Raw genomic sequence first — 24,511 nt, 5'->3', positions numbered from 1 at the left:
GTGGATGGATGTGTGCATGTGTGAGGAAATTTGTGTGTACGCGTGTGTGAGTGTATGAGTGTGTATGTGTGTAGGTGTATTTGTGTTTACATGTGTATGTACGTGTGTATGCATGTAATGTGTGGGTACGTGTACTTTTGTACGTGTGGTGCGTGTGTAAGTGTGTGTGAATACATGTGTTGTATGTAGAGTTTGTACGTGTGTGGATGTGCGTGTTAGATTGATGTTATGCTTATATTATTTTAATGGGACACTAATTAAAATAGAAAACATTGAGTGGACTAATGTGACACTCAAAATAGAAAAAATAAAAATAATAAAGAATTTGTTAGTATCAATTTCAGAAACATAAAAGTAGAAATTAAATGAATGTTTCAAATTAAATAATATAAGCATAGCATTAGTCTACTTGACATAAAGATTAATTTAAATATAATAATTTATAAAAAAATTATAAAAGTAGAGTGAGTTTAGCTACGCAAAAGTAGTAATATTTTAATAATGTAGCATCCATTTTTATGATGCTTTAGTTATTAAAAAGGTAGCGTCATGAATATAATATGAAGAAAAGAAAATGATCAATAAGTTTCAAAGGTTCATTTTCACTTTTCTCTTTCTTGTACTCCGAGTTTCTCCCTTCTTTATTTCTCCTTTCTTGTTGTATGCCATGTGTTCCCTCTGAAGATCCTTAATTCCTCTTGTCTCCCTAATTTGCAGTTGGCTTGCATTTATGGTGACTAAAGGTAAGTATTCTTGGATACCTTTAATGTTTACATTGTGGAGTAGGGCTTGACAAATCTTAATTGTAATTTAGAAATGACGTTTGAAATTAGACTTAGGTCAGGAGGAGGTAGAGAAGAAAAACTCATTACCATTATTAGCCTAAAGATAAGTTTTGAGTTGTGTTTTATACTTTGATAAGATTTTTTATATATTTTGTGGATTTGTTTAATGTTGAAAATGGTGAGTGAGTGAATAGTCTACGTTATTCAGTTCCATTAAGAATTTCGGGAAAATTCAAAGTTGAATGTTACATGTGAAATATCCCAGGATTCTTTTTTTCTTTGACTAGCGTTAGACGCTCACATTAGACATTTGGTCATGTGACATAGAAGCTCGTGCTAGATGTTAGGACTAGACGGTTCTTATTGTTAGTCACGGTAAACACTATCTGTCATCTCTTTGTTGGCTATTTTGTTGATATTAGTTACTTTATTCATTGAAATCATATTCATATTTATTGGAATTTTACAAAGTTGAAATTTGGTAGCAAAAACTTTGGATAACTAATTAGATATCAATTTAGAAACTATTTATCAATAATAGAAACTTATTTAGGAACCAATATTTGTTTAGTCTTTAAAATAATCTCTAATTAAGTCCCTATAACAACTAATTATTTTTTGTTTCTAAAATTGATTTTTATTTATTGATTTTCTTGTACTAAAAGAAAATTTATATTAATGATGCTACATTATCCTAAACATAAGTTTAATATCATAATAATTGTGACACTTTTTTTTATAAATATTCATATCTTAAATAAATAAATAAATCTCATGTTTTTAGAAACTAGATTATCATGTTTAAATATTTGGATTGACACTTCCGGTAAAATTTCGGATCTACCAATTCGTAATTCAAAATATGCATTTAACATTCAAAAATCCATTATTCAAAAAAAAAAAAAACATTTCGGATCCACCAATCCGTAACAGAAATATGCATTTTGGATTCAGAAATCCGTAATTAAAAAAAAAATTCTGGATCCGCAAATCCACAACAGAATTAGGCTTCTGGATTCAGCAATCCGAAAATCAATAATTTATGCAAAAATTGCTTCCAGAATACTCCCTCATCCGGAAAAAAAAATTATTCAATTTCAGATTGATGAATCCGTAGCACACTCCCAGATCCCTATTTCCGATAACCACGGTGTCCTTTTCCAAATAAAAGATTAAGGTCAGTTTCGAGATTTAAAAAATTGTGGGCGTGCAGGAAGAAAAATGTAGGGGTGCAGGAAGAAGAAGCCTATTATTATTATCTTAAACTCCTTACTTTTCCTTTATTATTTGTATAACTTAATTGTTTTTTTCCTTTACTCCTATATTACACAAGCAGACAATTTTTTCTTTATAGCAATTAAATCTTGATATCACTCTATTTCTACTGTTATAATATTACAAATAACCTTTTCCCATTCCTATTAGCGTGTAAATCGACTCTAATCCTTAATAAATAATTCTTTGTATTACAATAAATATAAAAAATAAATTGAAGAATATGTTTAACTAAATAAATTCACTTCATCTTAAACATATGATTAATTTAGGCAAATTTCTAACTTACAAAAAAACTACGTCACACAACTTTTAAATTAAATTAACCCATTTTTAATTGGGTTAAATATGTTTTTTTTTTTCACTTCAAACTTTAGACTATACAAGTGTTTGTAGTATGAAAACAATAATTGTAATATATAATTTTGTATGTGAAATTGGTTCAATTAGATATTCAATTCATCACCTCATTAGAAATAGTTATTTTGTCATCAAAACAACACAGAATTTTGAAAAAAGACTAATCATTTTTAAAAAACAACATTAATCATTTCATGTAAGGATCGATTTTAATAATATGCATACTATAATGACCCATTTTAATAATATACATACTATAAAAACCCATTTTAATCATATACATGCTACAACTATAAAGACCCATTTTAATCATATACATGCTACAAGTATCTGAATGATCTAAAATTTAAATCAGAAACCAATATTAGACAAAAAAATATATATTTAACCCTTTATTAAGATAATTTGTATATCTGATATTAATTATAACTTTATATATATATATATAAAGTTTTTATAAAAAATAAGTCATTTTAATATTATCATATAACTATTCTTATATATGATCATTAAAAAATAAAAGACTAAAATCCATTTCAAAAATGTTTATTTGATACCATCCTACATCCCAATAAATATTAATATTTTAATCATTTATAAAAATTTATAATTTTTTTAATTTTGAAATATTTTGTATTTTGCTTGTATTTTTATTAAAGAGATTTTTCTTTTTTTTTTTAAATTTATTTTATTACAAATATTAATATTTATGGTAAGGATCCTAATTCAAAATCCTTCCAAACATATCAACCTTAAAACTTCATTGTTTACTCCAACACTACAGCTCCATTCACATGACATCAAATCTTTAACTGAAATATTTTTATTCGTTTTTTTGTTGATAAAAAAAATTGGGAAGAAAATGTAGAAGTTGGCACACTCCAACTCTTGATCGGCACCAAGAGGCGAAAATTGATTGAGTTTTTTTTATATGGGTTAGAGTACTCTAGTATTCTTATTTATTAAAATTCTTTATGATAAAAAAAACTAATTTAATTCATTTAATATTTGATAAAATACATCAAAGTAATTTATTTAAGAAATTTTAACTTATAAATTATAAATTAATTTTTGTATTTTATTGTAATTATCAATTTATTTTTACCTATTATTACATATTTTCAATTTATAGGGACAAAAGCATTTATTCTCCTTCTCGTATATATTTATACTCTTACCATCTATTTATGGTTGATCAATTTTTCTTATGCATGTGAGATGCTATTTTTCTTCTTTTTAGATATTTTTATGAATCTAAAATTATAATTAGATGTATAAAGAAGCGATTAAAATTTTAGAGTTTATAAAGATGCGATTTAGTTATTTTTAAGTAGCTTAGGACGAAGTTTTGAAGACATAAGTTTAAAAAAGAATGAGTTGATTAGGAGTAAGAAGATGTTAGAATATAGTGAGATGAAGCCCCTTATGTATATTATAGAATTAGAATTGAAGGAGATGAAACCCCTTAAGTTGTTACAGAGAATCCATGGACACGATGAAGTTCAGTTTTCCACCTAAGCATAGCAAAAAGAAGGAGAAAGATGTTAATGGCATTGCAGAGTCTTTTAGTATCCAACAATTACTGGTGGAGGAGGTGACTTGTATGAAGCGCCAAAGTGTGGTGGAAGGAAAACATCATCCCATGTTGGTGGTGGAGGAGGGTACACCGGTGGTGGTGGGGAGTACACTGGGGGTGGTGGAGAGGAAACTGGTGGTGGTGGGGAGAAAATTGGTGGAGGAGGAGAGGAGACTGGTGGTGGTGGGGAGGAGACTGGTGGTGGAGGAGGAGAGTTAACTGGTGGTGGTGGAGAGGAAACTGGGGGAGGTGGTGGGGAGGAGACTGGTGGAGGAGGAGAGGAAACTAAGGGTGGTGGGGGTGGAGAGAAAACTGGTGGAGGAGGAGAGAAAACGGGTGGTGGAGGAGAGTGAACTGGTGGTGGTGGAGGAGGAGAGAAAACGGGTGGTGGTGGAGAGTGAACTGGTGGTGGTGGAGGAGAGAAAACGGGTGGAGGAGGAGAGAAAACGGGTGGTGGTGGAGAGTGAACTGGTGGTGGAGGAGAGGAGACTGGTGGTGGTGGTGGGGAGGAGACTGGTGGTGGTGGGGAGGAAACTGGTGGGGGAGGAGAGTGAACTGGTGGTGGTGGAGAGGAAACTGGGGGTGGTGGTGGAGAGAAAACAGGTGGCGGAGGAGAGTGAACTGGTGGTGGTGGTGGGGAGGAAACTGGTGGCGGAGGAGAGTGAACTGGTGGTGGTGGAGAGTGAACTGGTGGGGGAGGAGAGTGAACTGGGGGTGGTGGTGGAGAGGAAACTGGGGGTGGTGGTGGTGAGAAAACTGGCGGAGGAGGAGAGAAAACTGGCGGTGGTGGAGGTGGAGAGTTGACTGGTGGTGGTGGTGGAGGTGGAGAGTTGACTGGTGGTGGTGGTGGTGGTGGTGGAGAATGGACAGGTGGAGGTGGTGGTGGGGAGTGAACTGGAGGAGGAGGTGAAGAGTGTACAACCTTTGGTGTCAGAGGTTTAGGAGAAGGAGATGGCTTTGGCGAATGGCTATGCTCATTCTCTTTGCCTCCACCACACTGCTTCACGCAATCCACAGGCCGAGTCAGCACCGGCAAGCACTTCATCGACGCCTTCTGATTCTTCCTTCCCGGCAAACAATTCCACGAGTCATCCAAAGCCACCGAAGAATTCCCCTCCGCCACGCAGCTCTGAGCTTCCCCATTGAAGTAGTTGTGCGAAAACGTGAAGTTCTTCAACGCAGGAAGCTGGCAAACAGAGTTAGACACATATCCACTCATCTTGTTGTATGCAATGTCAATCACCTCAACACTCTTCAACCCCGACAAGTTAGGAAGAGTCCCCACAAACCCATTGCCGCTCAAATCCAAAACCCTCAGATTTTCCATCGTTCCAATCTCCTGCGGGAAGCACCCTCCAAGGTTGTTCCCTATGAACACAATCTCGTTCAAGTTCCTCATGTTTCCCATGGAATTTGGAACGCACCCTTTGAAGTTGTTGTAGGCAAAGGTGATCACAGAGGCGCTGGAGTTTCCCAGAGAGTCTGGGATGATGGATGTGAAACGGTTGTTGTTCAAGAAGATTGCATCAAGATTCTTGTGAAAAAGCTCTGGGGGAATGGCTCCTTCAAAGTCGTTGAATCTGAGGTCCAAGTACTTCAAGTTCGGCCATGTGAGAACCACAGAGGGAAAGCTACCAACAAAGCGGTTGTTGCTGATATCATACTCATGCATGAGTGTGAGATTCTGCAGGTTCTGTGGGATCACACCACAGAATCTATTGGAGTTGATGTGGAAAAGTGCAATATCTTCCAAGTGCAGTAACTCTTCAGGGAGGTTCCCAGCAATGTCTGCATTGTTAAGATCAATGCCAGCAACCACATTGATGGTGGGATCATGAAGTGCAGGAGCACAATACACACCATTGTAGGAGCAAACATCTTCACCAACCCAATTTCCAGTTATGTTCAAAGGGTCAGAGTGAATAGCCTTCTTCCATGCCTTGAAAGCAATATGAGCTTTTTTGAGTCTTTCATTTGTTTTTGCAGGTGGTGGTGGAGTTAGGGGTTCATCATTTTCAAATTCTATAGATGGTGCTGGGGCTAGTTCTGCTCCATCTTCATCAACTTCAGGTGCTGGTGCTACTGCATCAGCTGGATCAACTGGTTCAGAATGGGTGAATTCAGGAACCAGTTGAGCAGAACAAATGGTTGAAAGAAGAGACAGAAAAATGAGAAGACCAAGGGCCTTGTTTGAGCAATGGTGAGCCATGTCTGACCACCTTGGATGGCCCAAGGCTGAAAGTTGTGGTGAGATGAGAGAATGAAGAAGACATTATTTATAGTGATGCAGAAAACAAGGTTTCTTTGTGGACAGTTAAGGTTGTAGGAAATTATAGCTTCTTCGTAGTTTTAGTTCCTATTTGAATGGATTCTCTATCATCTAACCACAAATTTTGGCATCTTGCATGCATATTTAGGGCATGAATGTAAAAAGTCAACTAAAAATAAATGCATTGACTTGGTCCTTCTTCAACAAACTAAATACTATTTTTTTTCATATTAAGGTTATTATAGACAAACATAGGTATATATAACTTCCATAATTCTTTACCAATGAGTATTGATTTCATTTTTTTTACAACTCTTTCATGCATCACTGTACAACTTCTCATTTAAACTATATTGATAGATCGAGTAACAACAATCATCTGTCATCATAAAAAAAATTATTAAAAATAAAAATACAAAAAAATATGAGAATATTAGCTCAAAATCCATATGTTAACAAAAACTATACATAAGTAGACTATATCTATTCATAAATAATTATAAAAACTGGAAGAAAACTTATTATATCAATAAATGATTTTCTATGAATAAATTTTAAATTAGAGAATTTATCATTAAAAAACATATTTAGTGGTAACATATTTATTTATTAGTAACATTATTTATTACTCATACAATTAGATGTTTCTTAAGAACAAATTATAAATATTTTGTTTTAAAACAATACTATAGTTTATTTATTTTATAAATAGATTAACTAATAAAAAATATGAACACGTTATGAATAAAATAATTAATTTGGGAATAAATTAGAAATAAAATTTTTATTTTATTTGGCAATATTTTCCAGTTGGAAATTTTGTTAAAAAGACTAAAATTACAAGTGAAAGAAAAAAAATAATATTTTAATTAGAAAATAACATAAATGTATTTAATAGTGCAGAAATAATGTTTTCATATAAGTTAATTATTTTAACTAATTAACATCATTTATTGAACTGACATAAATGTGTGGATGACTTGAAAAATTGACTGTTTATTTTAAGAACTAAGTATTTCTAAATCAATTACCATTAAATAAATATACAAAATGACATTGACATGTTTTATGTTAGGGTAAATTTCTTATCTAGCACCATTTACACTTTTATTTCCCTAACTAACACCCTTTTGTTTTTATTTTCCTATCTAGCACCCTTTTATTTTTATTTCCCTATCTAGCATTCTTTTATTTTTTATTTCCCTATCTAACACCATTTCAAAAATAAATTAAAAAATAATAAATTAATTTTTTTTTATCATTTTAATTTTGAATGCATTAAAAAATAAATATTTTTAATGTTTAAAATAGTTAGAAATATAATTAATGAATAAAGAAATGAGTTTTTACAAAATAAAAATAAAAAGTAATAAATTTAAAATGTTTAGTTTAAAAATTATTTTTTTTAAGAATGAATAAAATAAAAAACTAAATTCTACAACAACATAAAAGTTGAATATATAAATATAAATTAGTATTTATTTTTATTATTATTGATGACATAATTATAAAAAACCAAGTTAAATAAGGATTGATATGGACATAAAAGAACAACATGATCGAAAAAAAATGTCAAACACCATGACACACATAAAGAATATGTCCCAATATTACTGTATTGTGCACTTTTCGTTATTAATTATGTTTCATTTCGCACAAACTATTTAATGTACCATTGAAGAAAATATTAAATGAATGATCATCTTTAATTTATTTTCATTTTTATGATCAACATATATTTATTTAGTATCGCTTTATATCTCTTATATTTATCTTATTTGGATTTATTTATATATTTTTTATCTTTATCTTAATTTATTTTGCCTTTATTTTATATCTTTTATGTTTTTAGTTATTATTTTTTTCTACCATTCTTTTTTTTTATTGTTGCTTTTTTTTATTTTCTAAACTTTTTTTTTTCATTTTTTGCTTCTCATTTTTAAGCATTAAGTGTAACATTTACATTAGTTTTTTTTTTAGGATTTTGCATTTAGGATAGACACTTCAATATTACTTGTGTATCCACTATTAATTAATACTAATTGACTTTAGTTTTTTTGTAATTATGTCATGTATTTTTTACTTGAAATTAACTTGATTACATCATCTATAATAATAAAAATAAATATTAATTTATGTTTATAGATTCAACTTTTATGTTGTTGTAGGGTTTAATTTTTTATTTTCTTCATTCTTAAAAAAAATAATTTTAAACTAAACATTTTAATTTTTTATTTTATTTTATAAAAACTCATTTCTTTATTCATTAATTATATTTTTAACTATTTTAAACATTAAAAATATTTATTTTTTAATGCATTAAAAATTAAAATTATCAATAAATAAATAAATTATTATTTATTTATTTATTTTTTAAATGGTGTTAGATAGGGAAATAAAAAATAAAAGGGTGCTAGATAGGGAAATAAAAACAAAAGGGTGCTAGATAGGAAAATAAAAACAAAAATGGTGTTAGTTAGGGAAATAAAAGTGTAAAGGGTGTTAGATAGGGAATTTACCCTTTATGTTAATTATGATTAAAGTTCTTTTATATAATTATTTGTTTTGAAACTAAGAATGTCACCAAAATAAACATATTATATTTAATCATTCTAAGTAATTTTAATTACGTAAACAGTCTATTGTAATATAAAGTACTTAATATTACAAAGAAAATAAACCTAAAACCTAACTATCAAATATTTGGAGAAGATTTGTTTTTTATTCTTTATGCAACATATCATTCATTATTTTGAAATATGTTAACGTTTAATTATCGTAAAAATAAATTTTAACTTGTTTGTTGTTGACAAACAAATTCACATATCCATGCAAAAAACTTGGAACAAATATTAGATCAATATTTTTAATGTATAGTAATTAATACAAGTACATACTCATTATTTGTTAATCTTAGTGAATTTTATTTGAATATTTTAAAAAAATAAAGTTAATAGTGAGAGAAATATTAATTATTAAAAAATTGATTAGAATTTCATTTTATATATTTATATTTTTTATTTACACCCATGAAATTGAAATTATTTTTAAAAAAATTAGTTTTTTAAAATTTATACTTTGGTGCAACTTATTTAAATTTATTTTTTATAAAGACAATTTATTTGAATCAATCTGTGTAATTTTATTTGAATTGTAATTTAAAATTAATTCTTTTATTTGGGTTCATAGTTTTTAAAAAATTAAATAGTTATATATATATATATATATATATATTCATGGATACTCTCACATCAACAATCAATATATCATTTAATATAACAAAAGAAAAATAACATAACAATTTTATATTGATTCATTCAAACTCACGAGTTACATTCAATTCTTATTTAAGACAACTGTTTAAAAAGTTTCATCAATCAATCAATGATTACAACAAGTACACAAATCGGTCGTGATTATCATGAGCACACAAACAAGTTGTTCCATCTTAATCTTCCTTGGATACTAAAACCTCAAAATAAGTAATCTCAAAGACATGACAATTAAGCTCATGGAGTTTACTTCACACAATGAAGAAATACAAAGGTTTAACTAACCCGCAAAAACCGACAAACTTATGAGTATAACTCTTTTATTTCTTCACATTCAACTTGAATCCTTTATATAGATTCTTAGAAGATGAGCATTGTTTCAAACTTGCATAGTATGAATCCTTCAAAAATAACTTTATCATCTTCGTAGATGACACATTACATCCCTTAACTTTGTATTGATTGAAAGCTTTTATGGAAAACCTTGATACTCCTTAACTTTTTCTTCTCTTCACAAGGAAACATTTCAAAATCATGTAATGAAAACATATATAATATAATTATAAAATTGCAATGTGTTCCTTTTGTTTCATTTTTTTATGTTCTAAAATGTGAATGTTTGTAGAATATAAAACTTTTTATATAATTTTTTGTTTTGTTTAATCAATTAAAGTGTATATGATCATGCAAATTTACTAATCTTTGATACATTATATCTCTAGAAATTATTTATGATTCCAAATTTAGTTATCTATCTGATTTATCCATAATATGTAAAAGTTGATGAAACATCTAACATTAGTAATGAACACTAGATGATCGGGTGAACTTCAATCTACATTACAAAGTTCATGCAATAATATATATATATATATATATGTATATTAATACACACATGTATATATATACTAAAAATGTTCATTCAAACACGTAGAAGAGAGAGTACTTACTCATTGTATTCGTCAAAAGATGTAATTCCTTCTTAGAGTGAAATAACATTTGAACTAGGAGAGAAAACATAAATTTGTATTAATCATCAAACACAATCCTCTCTAGTGATCAAACCCAAGGATTTGTTGATCATTAAAATTCCTAACTTTTATATCTTAAGCTAGGAGTGATTGTTTAACAAATAATACTCAAAGGAGTAGCAATAAGTGCTAGGTGCTTAAAGAATACTCAGTTAAGCAAAGAATGACTTAGTAAAGAATACTTAGTTAGGAGTGACTACGAGCATAAAAAATGCTATAGACTTTGCAACATTAGTTTGTCTAGTTGAACTTGACTTGTTGGTGAACAACTATAGACGTGATTTGTTATGATAAACGAACCACTATACATTTTTATGAGTATTGTCTCTCTCCCTTATCTCCTTTATTTTGTTTGTTATTATTATCAACACTAACTCAAAAATGATAGCTAGTGTGAGAATTTATACTAAAAATGTTTTGTTTAAAACTAAGTTTGTAGGTTACATATGTATTATTGGATTAGACCCAAGAACTATGATTTGATTACTTGTTTATAAGAAAAAAAATTTATGTTAATCAAGTAATTCAATTGAGTTACAAGACTTAAAATAAGATTATCGTTCAATAACTAAATCTTAAAAGTATGAAATTATAAATCCAATTTAACGTAGACTATTTACTTTATCTTTTAAAAACATATATTATAAAAATAAACAACATTATCATATGTGATAATATATTGGTTGCTTTTTTTACAAGTATATTCTAAAATTTCTTTCTACACTAACAAATATTACCATGATGTTTTTTATTTTTTATTTTGGAAAGGACATTTCTTCATCTCATAATACTCTTGAATGAAAAGGAGTGAAGATAGATTTTTGGAGAGTGCAGAAAAAAACAATTGAGCAACCCATTGGACTTCATTATACTTTGGTTAATTTCTAAATTTTTAATTTAGATTAAAAGTTAATAAAAAAACCTTAATTTATTAATTAATTAAAGCTGATATAGAAATAGGCAACAAACTGAAACCGAACAAAGATAGCGAGGTTGTCGCAGTGAAATTGTCATGCATATTTGAAAGTGGCAAGGTGTTCGCTTTTAGTTACAGAGGGAACAAGATGGGTCCTCTAACGCCCACACCCACCATGGACATCATCTATGATCTCATTGAAGAGGCCAAGCTCCGTCTTCTCTGGTGGGCTCTTTGTATATTCGCCATTTCCTATTTCTTCACTCGTAAGTTATTCCTATTTCCATCATGTTATTTTTTCTACATTAACAATGATTCCTTGATGTTGCATTTGCTGTTTTTCTATCTGGGTTTTGCTTCAACACTCCAAATTTTGAGTCTTCGGTTGAAACTTGCCATTTTCCCATCTGGGTTTTGCCTTAAGATTGCAAATGTGGAGACGGTGATTCAGACTTGTCGTTTTTCTAGGAACAAACTTAGATGCATGCATACCCTTAAGTGCTTTTGGTGTTATAGTTCAATCAGAATTTGAGTTTGAACTTGGTAAGTTATGCTGATCTTCAATGCAAAGGTTTTATTATGCAGATTATTTGAGCAAAACTTCTATTCTGATAATAGAACAACACTAAAAGTACTTAAGGAATTGCATCTAAGTTTTTTCATTTTTCCAGTGAAGTTTTACCTCAAAACTTCAAACTTAGTCTTTTATTGATACTTCTCATCTTCGTATCCGGTGCTTGGTTTATTTATGTTTGTTATTTCATTATCGGGGTTATGCTCTTAAGACTTCCAGTTTTCATTTATTTGTTGTTGTTGTTTGTTCACCACAGATACAAGTAAATCTATGTGGATGAATCTTCCCATGTCCATTCTGTTTGTTGCTTCTCTGCGCATTCTTTTGAACAAGGTGGAACTCCGTTGGAAGGTTCAGCCACCAAGATTACAGCCTTATCTATCTCACTTGGAGAAAAATCAACTGCCTCTGAATGATGAACAACTCTCTTCTTCTCCTCACCCTCCCAAATGGAAGAAGATCGATTCTCCTGTTGTGGAGGCTGCCTTGAATGATTTCATTGATCTGATATTGAAGGATTTCGTGATAAATATGTGGTATTCTGACATTACTCCAGATATGGAGTTTCCTGAGATGATACGAGACTTAATCATGGACGCTATTGCTGAAGTGTCAGTGAGGGTTAAAGAGATAAACCTTGTTGACTTACTCACGAGGTACATTATTTACCTCTCATTTATTATTTGCTCCCAGAAGAAAGGAATTTGGGAAGTTCTTGAAATAAACAAAATCACTGGTTGTATTATGTGTCATTTATAATTGTAGGGACATAGTTGATTTAATAGGGGATCATATAGACCTTTTCAGAAGAAATCAAGATGCTATAGGTGTTGATGTCATGTTAACCTTATCCTCTGAGGAGAGGGATGAAAGATTGAAGTTTCATCTGTTGAATTCTAAGGAGCTTCATCCGGCACTAATATCTCCAGAGAGTGAGTACAAGGTGTGAGTGGAGTGTCCAGATGTTGTCTATTTTTTACTTTGGTAAAATATATCTCATACCTCATCTGATGAGATTTCTCTCTCTTTAGGTTCTCCAGAGGCTAACGAGTGGATTATTAACTACAGTACTGAGAAAACGAGAAGCTCAATGTCCTGTAATTCGATGTATAGCTCGGGAACTTTTAACTTGTTTGATATTGCAACCTGTCATGAATTTGGCAAGCCCAGGGTAAGTTGAATTCTGTCTTAAATTTCACTTCCTTTAAGTCTTTCTTGTCAGGGAGGTGGGCCTTAACAATTCATAACCTGTTGAAGGGTTTCCTTTACCAATATTTTTAGATAGAAATCTGAAATTCTTAAAGTTTGTCTGTCTTTAGGGGTGAGGTTTCTGATCAGACTTGGTATATATGGGACATAAAAAACCTTCCTAGTTGCTACCATGGTTTTGTTCTGGCTGTTGTTGGTTGATGAGTTTCAAGGTTGAAATATGAAAGAGTAGATCGAAGTATTGTGTTACTGGTACGTCCTGGCAGTAGCTAGACAACAAATTTGAACATCTATGGCCAAGAGGAAATATATGTGATTTAGGGTACTAAGAGTTGGGTTGAGGAATGGGTTCTTTAAGTATGCATAAGAAGAATGTGCCCATGATCCCATCTACTAATTGTGAGTCCTTTTTGAAATAATAGATTTGGGCGTCCTATCAGTCATCTTAATGCACAAGTATTGTAGAGTGCCTCTTTGTATCGTCTCTGATTTTTGTAAAGATAGATGTGGTTTCCCACATTACAGATTTTCTTAGTGGGTTTTGGTTTAGTCTCTCCCACACTTTTGTATTTCTTTTAACTGTATATGATTGGTACAGGTTGTACTGCTAACTTGGTTGGCATTGCAACCTGTATAGTGATGCAAAGCACTATTACTTTTGATTAGAAAAGAAACCTGTTACTGGCTATCTAAGATTGAAGTTTCATTGACATTTAACTAATTTATTCCAATTTGCTTTCATAAAAATGTATTTCTCTCAATGATCAGGTACATCAATGAGCTAATTGAATCCCTTCTACTGCTCCTTAATGAGGATGGTATAAGTTGGTTGGGGGTATGTGAACATTCAACCAATACAACTCATAATCATGGCCATTCTGGTGCTGGGGGTGGACATGATAACCATACAGGCTCTGCTGATTGGGCACAAATGCTAGAGGCTGCAACCCAGAGAAGAACTGAAGTTCTTACACCTGAGAATCTGGAGAACATGTGGGCAAGAGGAAGGAATTATAGACGGAAACAACATAAAAGTACCAAATCCGGGTCTCAGGACCCTTCTATGAAATGTCCTGCTACTGATGCAACTCCAGAAGGAACGTGTTCTCTGCATTATGTGGGTTCAGATCCCCTCCTCAATGTTGTAGGCTCAAATAGGTCGGAGTCTGCACCAGATGCTGACAAGGAACTCTGTTCTGAAGTAGACCATCATGTTGATGAAGTTAAGGATACCAAGGACTTCACTTCTGAAAAATATAAAGATCTAAAGAGATCCAACAGTGCTTCTCTCCTGGGAAACCAACATCCTCTTAAGGTGTCCTCCCCGAGGTCAGAGTTCCACAACCCTGAATCTGAGAAACATGGTGAGGGATTTCGCGGAAAGATTGGTTCTGACATGGTTGTTAAAAGAGAGGGACATCTTGTTCCAAAGCTTCGGTGTCGGGTATGCACATTTGTCTGATATTGTTGCAACTTTTGATTTATAGACTATGTAAAATGTAAGTAAACTTGGAGCCTATATAATATTCACTCTAACAAATCTGAAGGGATTGAAGCCATGATAGATGGGATATTTTTCTGTGGTTGCTTTTATTCAGTTTGATTGTTGTTTGTTGTCTACTTGCACACTACAGGTGATGGGAGCATATTTTGAGAAACTAGGATCCACTTCTTTTGCTGTATATTCAATTGCAGTGACTGACGGTCTAGAGAAAACTTGGTTTGTTAGAAGAAGGTAGAGGGTTTACTTTCCTTCATTTCTATAATAGTGGGAGTGCATAAGTTATGTTTGTTTCAATTTGGATAATTTTAGACAGGTTTACTTGGGTTTATAGTGGTTGTAAATTGTAATGTTTAATGTTTTAACAATATAGTAATATATTAGGAACACCCAATTGTTTAAGTTGAAAAAGGAAGATAGAGAAAATAAATATTTTATTAATTACTATCATGATAATTGCATTCAACTCCTCTCTTTGTAACAATCACATTCTCTTAAAAGTAAATAAAAATAATGTGAAATGAATGAGTACATTCTTGGGATAGTTTTCCTAATAACTAAACCATCTCTTTTCCCTATTTTGAAGTTTAAACCAATCTATAATAATAATGAGTACATATGATAGAGTTCCAAAATTGCTTTGTTCCTTGTTTATATTTATGCTTCAACATCACTAACATTCTTTAGGTGATTTTCAGATACAGGAATTTTGAGCGATTGCATCGACATCTAAAAGATATTCCCAATTACTTGCTACATTTGCCTCCCAAAAGGATATTTTCCTCAAGCACAGAGGATGCCTTTGTCTATCAGAGATGCATTCAGTTTGATAAATATCTCCAGGTATTTTGAGTAATTTTCTACAATCCTCAATAATTTCTGATGTGTTTTTTAGCATCTATATGATATCTTTACATTAAATATACTGTCTTGCTTCAGGATCTCCTATCAATAGCTAATATTGCTGAACAACATGAAGTGTGGGACTTTTTAAGTGTTTCCTCAAAGGTTTGTATCTGCTTGGTATTTCTTTTTGTAACATTAGATAAGTGACAATTATATCATTTTCTTTTGGTCCATAAATATGTGGAAAATGGCAATCTAAGCACCTTTTTCTTTCCTTTTTTCACTCGAAGAACTACTCTTTTGGGAAATCTTCTTCAATGATGAGAACCCTGGCAGGTATATATCGATTAAACAGAATTTATAAATAATAGAGTTGCATCTATAAACAATGTATTATTTTCTCTCGAATCCCTAAACTCAACAATCATCATTTGTAGCTTGCTCCTTTTTATCTCAAATTCCTAAACTCAATAATCATCATTTGTAGCTTGTTTCTGGTCATAAGATGCTTTTGAAATGGTTGGCAATTGTTTGACTTCAATATTCTTTGAACTTATTATTTTTGCAATTCCAATTTGCATTTGCTTTGAACTTGATTATTTTCTCAATCCCAATATGTACTCTTATAAGGGCAATGTTGGTATCAACGAAACCTAGGATCTAAGCCATCCCAATAACACATCGTACTTTCTAGTAAACACGGTTCTAGGGAAGTAGTAATTAGAGAACATATGCGGCTAATGTGGACTGGGAAACAAATATCCCAAAAGAATGTAAAAAGAAGTGAAAAAATATCATGAAACTGACAAAGGTGAAAAAAAAAGGAAAAAAAAAAACACAAACTAGGCTATGGGATTGTTACCTAGGGTTACCATGCTAAACTCAGAAAATCTGATCGAAAACTGTATGTTTTTGGTAGTTTCTTTTCCACAATTAAGTTTTTTCCACATTCACTTTTCTCTCAAAACTTACTTACGAATAACAAGAAAATTTTACCCACGATATGCCTATGTAAAATCCCACGCTTAACAGGTACAGTAGTACAAGTATTTAGTGATCTTTGTGGAAGAATTGTTTATATTTTGATGATTTATGTTTCTTATTTACACTTATGGAATTAAAATTGTTTATAAGAAGACTAATTTTATTTAATTTGTGATGCAATTTATTTGAATTTGTTTTTAAGAAAGATTAATTTTATTTATACTAATACTTTATAATGCAACTTTAATAATTCAAATTATAAAGTGATATATAGCCCCTATTATTTATTGAACACCTATGCTACTAGGTAGAGGTAGAGAATTAGCACATGCAGGTAAGGACATAAGAGGACAGAATGGGACATATTCAAATACTGTATAAGTGAATGCTTATGTTACAATCGCAAATCAGGATAGGGAAGAAATTTGGTTTGGGGAGAGAGGTAAATGGGAAGAATAGGTAATAGGAATTAGGCAAGAAATTGTCTCTAGGTTTTTGGCCCTTTGGGAAGGGAGGTTGGTTAACCAGTAGATATGTGCTGATGTTTTTATCTTTGTTTTCTGTTTCAGTTTAACTAAGGGGTTTTATACCTATTGTTACAAGCTATATTCCTGTTTTTTTCTGTTGTTAGTAAATGAGTTCCTGCCATAATGCTCAATTTTTCTATATTGACAGTCAATGTAGATGATGCCGTGGATGATATTGTACGACAATTTAAAGGTGTTTCAGATGGTTTCATTCGAAAAGTTGTTGGTTCATCATCCCCTACTACGTCAACCAATCATAACATGTCCTGGAACATGGATGAGGTGGATAAAAGTGTTCCAAGGCAAACTAATGCAGAGAGTGCGCTAAGCTCTGATAATGAGGAAGGTGAAAAGGAAGCTAATTTTGGTCATGAGAATATTGATAAAGAAGCACAAGAGAATGAGTGGAATTCTGAAAATGAATTGAGCTCAAAGGAAGATTCACAACTGCTAATAAACCATGATAATGAATCTGCTAACTTGGATCTAGATAGAAAACATGATGTACCAATGGAAGCTAAGGTTGGAAAGGATGTTCCAGCTACAAATTTCAATCCAGTTCCCGACAATATGGAGGATCCAGTTGGAGTTCCACCTGAGGTCTGTAGTTAGCTTGGATTGCTCTCCTTTTTGTTTTGCACATCACACTTCTTGATTGAGATATTTGGTTTGCTGTTACTTATTGATGTATGCTTAAGTTATGCATTAGCTTTATGGGACCCATTTGGACATTTTCAAAATGTACAACAAATGGATCAATTTAACGTTTCTATTTTTGGTTTAGAAGACACTATTAACCTTAATAATATTAACAATTTTTTGCAGTGGACCCCACCTAACGTGACTGTCCCTATTTTGAATTTGGTTGACAATGTATTTCAGCTTAAGAAAAGAGGTTGGCTAAGGTATTGTAATCTTTTTGGTCTTCCTATATTTCCAAGGTGACTGTTATTGTCTGTATATTGCCTAAAAGCTTTAAATTTTATATGCCAATTTAAAGAATCTTCTATTGGTTTATGTTTTTTCTACATTGAGTTATTTAAGACATGAAACTTTGCATGTTTAGAGATGTTGAACTTAGATTTAAGTATTGAGGGAGAGAATATAGAGTTTTAATGATCCTCAAGCACAAATCCTTATTTATTCTAAGCATGATCTAACAAAATAGGATACTAATTTTAATGATTTTTTTTTACATATGACCAAGATATTTTGGATATCTTCATATATTTTGACACTCGCCTCAAGTTAAAGTTTACTCAACTCTATACTTCTTATAAGTAAAATGATAAGCACTTAGATATTATAGGCTATCTAAGTCCCACATCGAGGAGTATTAGATACAGTGTTCAAGTACTTGGTTCTTGTTGTGAATAGAGAATGATAAAAGTCTCAACATCTCCATATTAATTAAGAGAAAGTATCTTTAGACTTTTATATTCATTTCTACATATTTTTCTGTCATAATGTTAAAATGTAGACTCTCAGAGACAATTCTATAATAGGTATTTAGGTGTTAGATGTATTTTACTATATGGGCCTAGGCTCATCTCTATGTACATTCTATGTATAATATGTTTCTTTGTTGTGATTGTCACATACAAGGATTCCATCATGAATCTATCATTTATTTGTACATGATATCTAAAGTGTAGTTGAACTTGAATGCTTTCGTTTTTGGTGGACCCATTGTCCATGGTGCCATTTTTTTCTTCTGGATATCATTTGTTTTCCTTGAGTAATTAGATTTCAAATTTAGGTTAATTTGATTTTACTGAGCAATATATGAACTGCTGTGATGCTGTTGATTAATATCCAGGATGCTAGGTTACTACTGCTAGTTCCCATTTCTGTTGATGCAGAAGACAGGTCTTTTGGATTTCAAAACAGATATTACAGGTGGTGATGGAAGATGCTATTGATGATTGGATCCTAAGGGAGATTCATTGGCTTCGCAGAGAGGATACCATTGCCCAGGGGATTCGGTGGCTCCAAGATGTAAGAATTGAACCAAATTTTTAAACATTTTGCTGGGAAATTGTATACTTTCCTGGAGTCTTTTTTATGCAAATTAACTAGATCACACCCAAACACATCATTCCTCAATTTGATCTGCGCATCTAAAGCACTGGATTGTTTTAGTGGCTGTTTGTTAATAGATAGTTGACAGTACAAAATTTCTCTTCAACTCAGCCAAGAAGCCATAGAGATAATCTTGTATCATACAAGAAAAAGGACAAAAGTTGCCTTTAAAATTCTCAAATTTGGACTTGGCTAAAGAAACCAGAGCAATGCATAAGCTGTGTACTGTTAGCTATACTCTATTTATTCCCATTGAAGTTCTAAAAACTAATAAAATGAAACTGCTTCAGGTTGAGAGAACACCAAATATTCATCAAACACTTCAAATTCCTACTTTGAATATAGGTGGTTTCTAGTAGACATGCAAGATTGGAAAGCTTTTTTGATTTAAAGTCATTGCTTGTTCTTGTTTTTTGCAGTTTTTGTTTTGTGCTCTTTTAATTTTGACTTCTGTGTAATCTTATCCTCCTATTATAGTTTTATTTCAATAGTTTCTGATACAAAAGTAAAATAAAAAAAGAAGGGGAAAAAAATTCTGTGAAGTGAATCTGTCCAACCTATTAGCTTAATATCCTAGGCCCATTATTTTGTTCAGAGGAAACATTATAAAATAGTAGTCAATAGGTTGTGCTAATGTTTCTTGTTGTCTGCATAATGCTTGCAGATTCTCTGGCCTGGTGGTACATTTTTTTTAAGAGTACAGACCCCTCAGCTGTTCATTGGTGGCAGTGCATATTATCAAAAGCCTTTACCAAGCATAAGTGAATCTGGCGGAAGCAGGATGTCCAAATCACAGTCAGGATCTTTCGAGCTTCAGCTTGAGGCTATTCGTAGAGCAAATGATTTGAAGAAATTTCTCTTTGGTTAGTTGTATTTTCTGTACAGTCCTAAAATAGTGCATTTAAATAGATTGATGAATATTCTTGCTCTTTTGAAACTTTATTTTCTCTCTTTTCTCTCTTTATCTTCTTTCTAAGGCTAGTACAAATACCCTATTCAAACTTAACCAATGTGCGTAGACACCATCAAGGTTTATTTTGTGTAATTGCCTCCCGTGTGGTTCATCAAATTATGTAATTTAGAAGTAAATAAAGGCATTATAAGCTTTGATTATGTAGTACTCAAAAGGTACCAACTTCCAAAAATTATGGTTCCATTATAGTTAATTTGAGATTAACTTCATTGCGTATATGAACAAAAAATTCCTTCACAAGCATTACATATAAGTTAGACCAAGACACCACCACCAACTCAAAACCTTAAGATAGTGGGTGGGTTAGTGTGTTTTCTTTTTTTATATATTGTCCATCTTACTCATTCCTACTTAATGTAGAACTTAGAATCCTAACATTAGAATTCTAGAAACTCTTTTCTAAACAAAAAGTTATTATGTGTCTTTTCTTTTAGTTTTTATTTCTACATTTTGGTGATTTGGTTTCAATCTTTCACTTATTATGTTTGGGAAGTCATCATCATACAAGTCAAAAATTCAAGGTTAAGTTAGCCTTAAGTCCAAATTCTAATGGTATTAGAATCTATTCAAGTTTCCTTACTTTGGCCAATTGTATTGCCATGCTCAAGGTCCATAATCTTAGGTGTGACCAGAGTTTATCTTATGCGTAAGGGGTGTTGTGAAGTCACCTTCGTTAGTTGAACAATTCTAATTTACAAACTGGTTTTGAAGGATTATGTAGGTTCTAAGTCCAAATTCTAAGAGATTTTCTTTTGAACATGATAGCTTTATTGCTGATGAACATGATTGAATGTTATGGTATTTTCTGGTTTCTTGTGTGTGTTGACATTTTTTGTTTTTGTAACGTTTTATTTTGTACCCTAGTTGTGTACTCATTCCCAATAAAAAGGATTCCTATTTTGAATACAACTATCCATCTTTTCATTCATATCTCGTTTTCTATTATCTACACTTATTTTTTCTGTTTCTATCAGTGGTATCAAAGCTTGAATAATAATAGCAAATTTAAAGTGTTAAAAAAGGAGAGAGGTGAAATATAGTAGTACGAGATTGTGAGAAAGGAGAGAAGAAAATAACTATCCCACTTATGGCTTCCGAAAACTTTGTACAACTAGTCATTCCATGATTTGATGGTCATTAGCATTCTGATGGAGAATCTCTTGAGCAAATAGTGGCTCTTGCATATGCATAACAAAGGAGCTTGATGCCATGAAATTAAAAGACTTGAAGGCAAGAATTATCTGTTTCAAGTCATTGAATATTTTATCCTCGAAACTATTAGTAGCAAAGATACTTTTAAGGATATTTGGGATTCAATGAAGAAAAAAATATCAAGAAACGTGCTCAACTTCAAGCTTTGAGAAGAGACTTTGAAGTCCTTTAGATGAAGGAAGGTGAATTTTTAACTAGTTATTGTTCAAGGACCTTGGGTATTGCTAACAATGTACGATTTGGCGGTCAGAAGATGGATGACACAACCATTGTTGAAAAAGTTATATGCTCATTAACACCAAAGTTTGACCATGGGGTATACTCAAATGAAGAATCCAGTGCTATTGATGCTCTCTTCCTTGATGAGCTTCAAAGTTCTTTGTTGGCCCATGAACAAAAGATGAACAAAAGTTCAACAATGGAGGAGCAATCATTTAAAGCTACAAATACTCATCCAAACAATTTTAAAGGAACATATGGAGGTAGAGGTAATACAGGACATGGAATTCCAGGAAATTGGGTTTTTTAGCATGAACTCTAAAGGCAACAATGACCAATTTCACAGCAAAAATAGAGGAAGAGATCATAAGAAACCAAAGGTAGATTTCTTTAGATATCATAAAATTATCTTGCCTATGAATGTTATACTAGACTACCTAATCTTAATGAAAAGGAGAAAAATTCAAATTTTGTCAAGGAAAAAGAAGTAGAAACCTTTTTGATGGCTGAAAATGCAAAAGATAGCAAGGCATACATTTGGTATGTAGACACTGGTTGTAGTAATCACATGAGTGGAAGTAAGTCCACTTTTTTATATTTAAATGAAAATTTTCATTCTACTATGTGCTTTGGTGATAGTTCTACTATGAAAAGTGATAGGGAAAGGTGATATTAAGATAAAAACCAAGAATAGTTTTGTAGAAACAATTTCTAATGTGCTTTATGTCCCTACTTGAAAAACAACTTGTTAAGTGATGGTCAATTACAAGAAAAAGGTTATGAAATTTTTATTAGCAAAGGTGGTTATGAAATTTTTATTAACAAACGTGCTATTAAGTCTCTTCAATTCAAACAAACCATGGGGAAGAGTGGAATATGAAAGGAGTTTACAATATCGTTACACCACAACAAAATGGTGTCTTGGAGAGAGAAAAATAGAATCATTCTCAACACAGTGAGGAGCCACTTGACTAAGAATAGTGTTTCAAAAAGTTTTTGACCTGAAATTGTTAACTGGAGCATCCACATTCTAAATAGAAATCTCACATGTTGCGAAGAATAAAACCAAATGTAGATCATTTCAGGATTTTTGGGTATGTAGCTTACCAACCCAAAAAGATCAAAGTTTGATAACAAAGGTGAAAAATGTATATTTCTTGGTGTTGAGTGTCAGTCAAAAGCGTATAAGCTTTATAATCTTACCACTATTATTAGTTGTGATGTTGATTTTAATGAAGAAAGATTCTAGGAAAATATCGTATATGCAACAAAGAAAATTCTTAAGAATTTTGATGGAGATAATGGATATGAGACTTGAAACCAAGGGAGCTAGAAGAACAACAAATTCCAACAGCCACATTTGAAGAGGAGAGACCTCAAAGTGCAAGAAGAAAGCCTGCATGAATGTCTGATTATGAGGTGACCAGAATTGAAGATCCTATCACTCATTTGCTGTTTTTAGAATGTGAACCTACAACCTTTTTGAAACTGATTTTAAATAAGAAAAAATGGAGAAAAACTATGGATGATGAGATTGATTTCATTGAAAGAAGTTGTTGTACTTGAGATTGTGTACATTACCATAGGAGTGAAGTGGGTTTTTCAAAACAAAACTGAAGGAAAATGGTGAAGAGGTTGAGTACAAAACATAGTTGATAGCTAAGGGTTACAAACAACAGTATTAGATTGATTACACAGAAGATTTTTCACCAGTTGCAAGACATGCCACAATCAGGTTGGTAGTTCCATTGGCAGCACTCAATTAGTGGCCTATTTTTCAACTAGATGTAAAGTCAGCATTTTTACATGGATACTTGGAGGAACATGTATTTATTAACCAACCCCTAGTTTTGCGAAAACAGTGAAAATAGGAATTGAATGCAAAGTTTACAAATTAAAAAAAAACTAGACTAAAACAATAACTTGAATGCCGATGTGTCAACAAGGCACTCAACATAGAGTAATTCATAAAATACATAAGTCTCTTGGGGTCTGCATTCAGTTATGCCTTTAAACTGAATCTTAGCAAACATCATGAAGAGTTTGTTTGACATTTTCTTTGTTTTTAAGGAGTTTTTGAGTTAACCACTGTTATATCTCTTTTTAGTTGTGATTTTTAATTATTACTTATCTTCTACAAAAGGGACTCCTGTAATAAAAATATATCATCTTTTCTTATATATCTCTTGTTTTATTCTCTAAACTTGGTCTTTGTAACCTTATGAAATTTAGAGCAAACATTTACATCCCTACACTTTGATAATATGCATGAAGTTGCCTCCATTTTTGTCAGATGGAGCTCCAACAGCTTTAGTTGGCTTAATTGGTCAGAAGCAGTACAAACGTTGTGCCAGTGATATATATTACTTTACTCAGGTTAAAGTTCTTTCCCATTGATGTATTGACTCGGTAACTGTTGACTCTTTCTTCTGTTGGATCTTATTTTTTCCAAACACAATTTGTGTTTCTTCTGAACTCACACTTGTTTTATTCTATTTCATTGTAGTCTTCCATATGTGTGAAGCAACTTGCTTATGCAATACTTGAACTTCTACTCATATCCATCTTTCCTGAGTTGAGGAATGTTGTCATTAGTGTTCATGAGAATATGCATGTTCACCAACCTGTATAGAGTTCCTTAACAGCCACCATCTGATGTTCAAGCTCTGTTCATGAGAATGTCATGGCTAGTAGTCATTTTCAAAGCAAGAACAAGAGTCATAATTCATGGATTTTTTTGGAATTGTTTTGTAAACATAGTGTGTACAGAAGCATGCATTTTTGTGGAAAACTCATTGTTTTCTCAGTGCATTACTCATCATAACACAGATTTTGTATGTGACAGACTCATGAAATGTATTAGTGAAAATCAGATCATTCCATGCTGGTTTTTCTTTATT

The 24,511-nt window shown here is 31.8% G+C and overlaps 2 protein-coding genes across 5 annotated transcripts; one reads left to right on the top strand and one right to left on the bottom strand.

Annotated features, from left to right (window-relative positions):
* Positions 1-3,950: 3,950 nt before the first annotated feature.
* LOC137808818 (uncharacterized) lies at positions 3,951-6,226 on the bottom strand. Its single transcript, XM_068610099.2, has one exon. It carries the CDS (start codon positions 6,203-6,205, stop codon positions 3,986-3,988), a length of 2,220 nt encoding a protein of 739 aa, XP_068466200.1. The 5' UTR covers positions 6,206-6,226; the 3' UTR covers positions 3,951-3,985.
* A 5,322-nt stretch (positions 6,227-11,548) lies between these two features.
* Positions 11,549-24,509, top strand: LOC137806107 (uncharacterized). 4 transcript variants are annotated; one of them, XM_090300311.1, is made up of 15 exons: positions 11,549-11,750; positions 12,315-12,714; positions 12,824-12,990; positions 13,090-13,229; positions 14,036-14,711; positions 14,902-15,002; positions 15,467-15,611; positions 15,708-15,776; positions 15,905-15,950; positions 17,274-17,725; positions 17,951-18,030; positions 18,988-19,123; positions 19,872-20,070; positions 23,905-23,987; positions 24,118-24,509. In XM_090300311.1, exons 4-15 carry the CDS (start codon positions 13,210-13,212, stop codon positions 24,241-24,243), a joined length of 2,133 nt encoding a protein of 710 aa, XP_090156437.1. In that variant the 5' UTR covers positions 11,549-11,750; positions 12,315-12,714; positions 12,824-12,990; positions 13,090-13,209; the 3' UTR covers positions 24,244-24,509. The 4 variants fall into 4 exon arrangements, with proteins under 4 accessions (XP_090156437.1, XP_068462163.1, XP_068462162.1 ...); XM_068606062.2 differs by having other exon boundaries at positions 11,555-11,750; positions 12,824-13,001; XM_068606061.1 differs by having other exon boundaries at positions 11,557-11,750; positions 12,824-13,001; positions 23,905-24,020.
* The last annotated feature ends 2 nt before the right edge of the window (positions 24,510-24,511 follow it).

This window comes from Phaseolus vulgaris, chromosome 3 (genome assembly GCF_051622355.1).
Source record: "Phaseolus vulgaris cultivar YP4 chromosome 3, ASM5162235v1, whole genome shotgun sequence".
NCBI lineage: Eukaryota > Viridiplantae > Streptophyta > Magnoliopsida > Fabales > Fabaceae > Phaseolus > Phaseolus vulgaris.
The sequence above is the reverse complement of the archived record's forward strand: the minus strand, read 5'-3'. Positions and strand labels throughout refer to the sequence as shown.

What these genes read in the sequence shown, in the direction of transcription:
- LOC137808818 (XM_068610099.2), bottom strand. Translation starts at nt 6,205, where the DNA reads ATGGCTCACCATTGCTCAAACAAGGCCCTTGGTCTTCTCATTTTTCTG.
- LOC137806107 (XM_068606062.2), top strand. Translation starts at nt 11,633, where the DNA reads ATGGGTCCTCTAACGCCCACACCCACCATGGACATCATCTATGATCTC. An exon ending in AATGATGAGAACCCTGGCAG is followed by an intron (nt 15,951 to 17,273) that starts GTATATATCGAT and finishes CTATATTGACAG; the next exon opens with TCAATGTAGATGATGCCGTG. An exon ending in ATATATATTACTTTACTCAG is followed by an intron (nt 23,988 to 24,117) that starts GTTAAAGTTCTT and finishes ATTTCATTGTAG; the next exon opens with TCTTCCATATGTGTGAAGCA.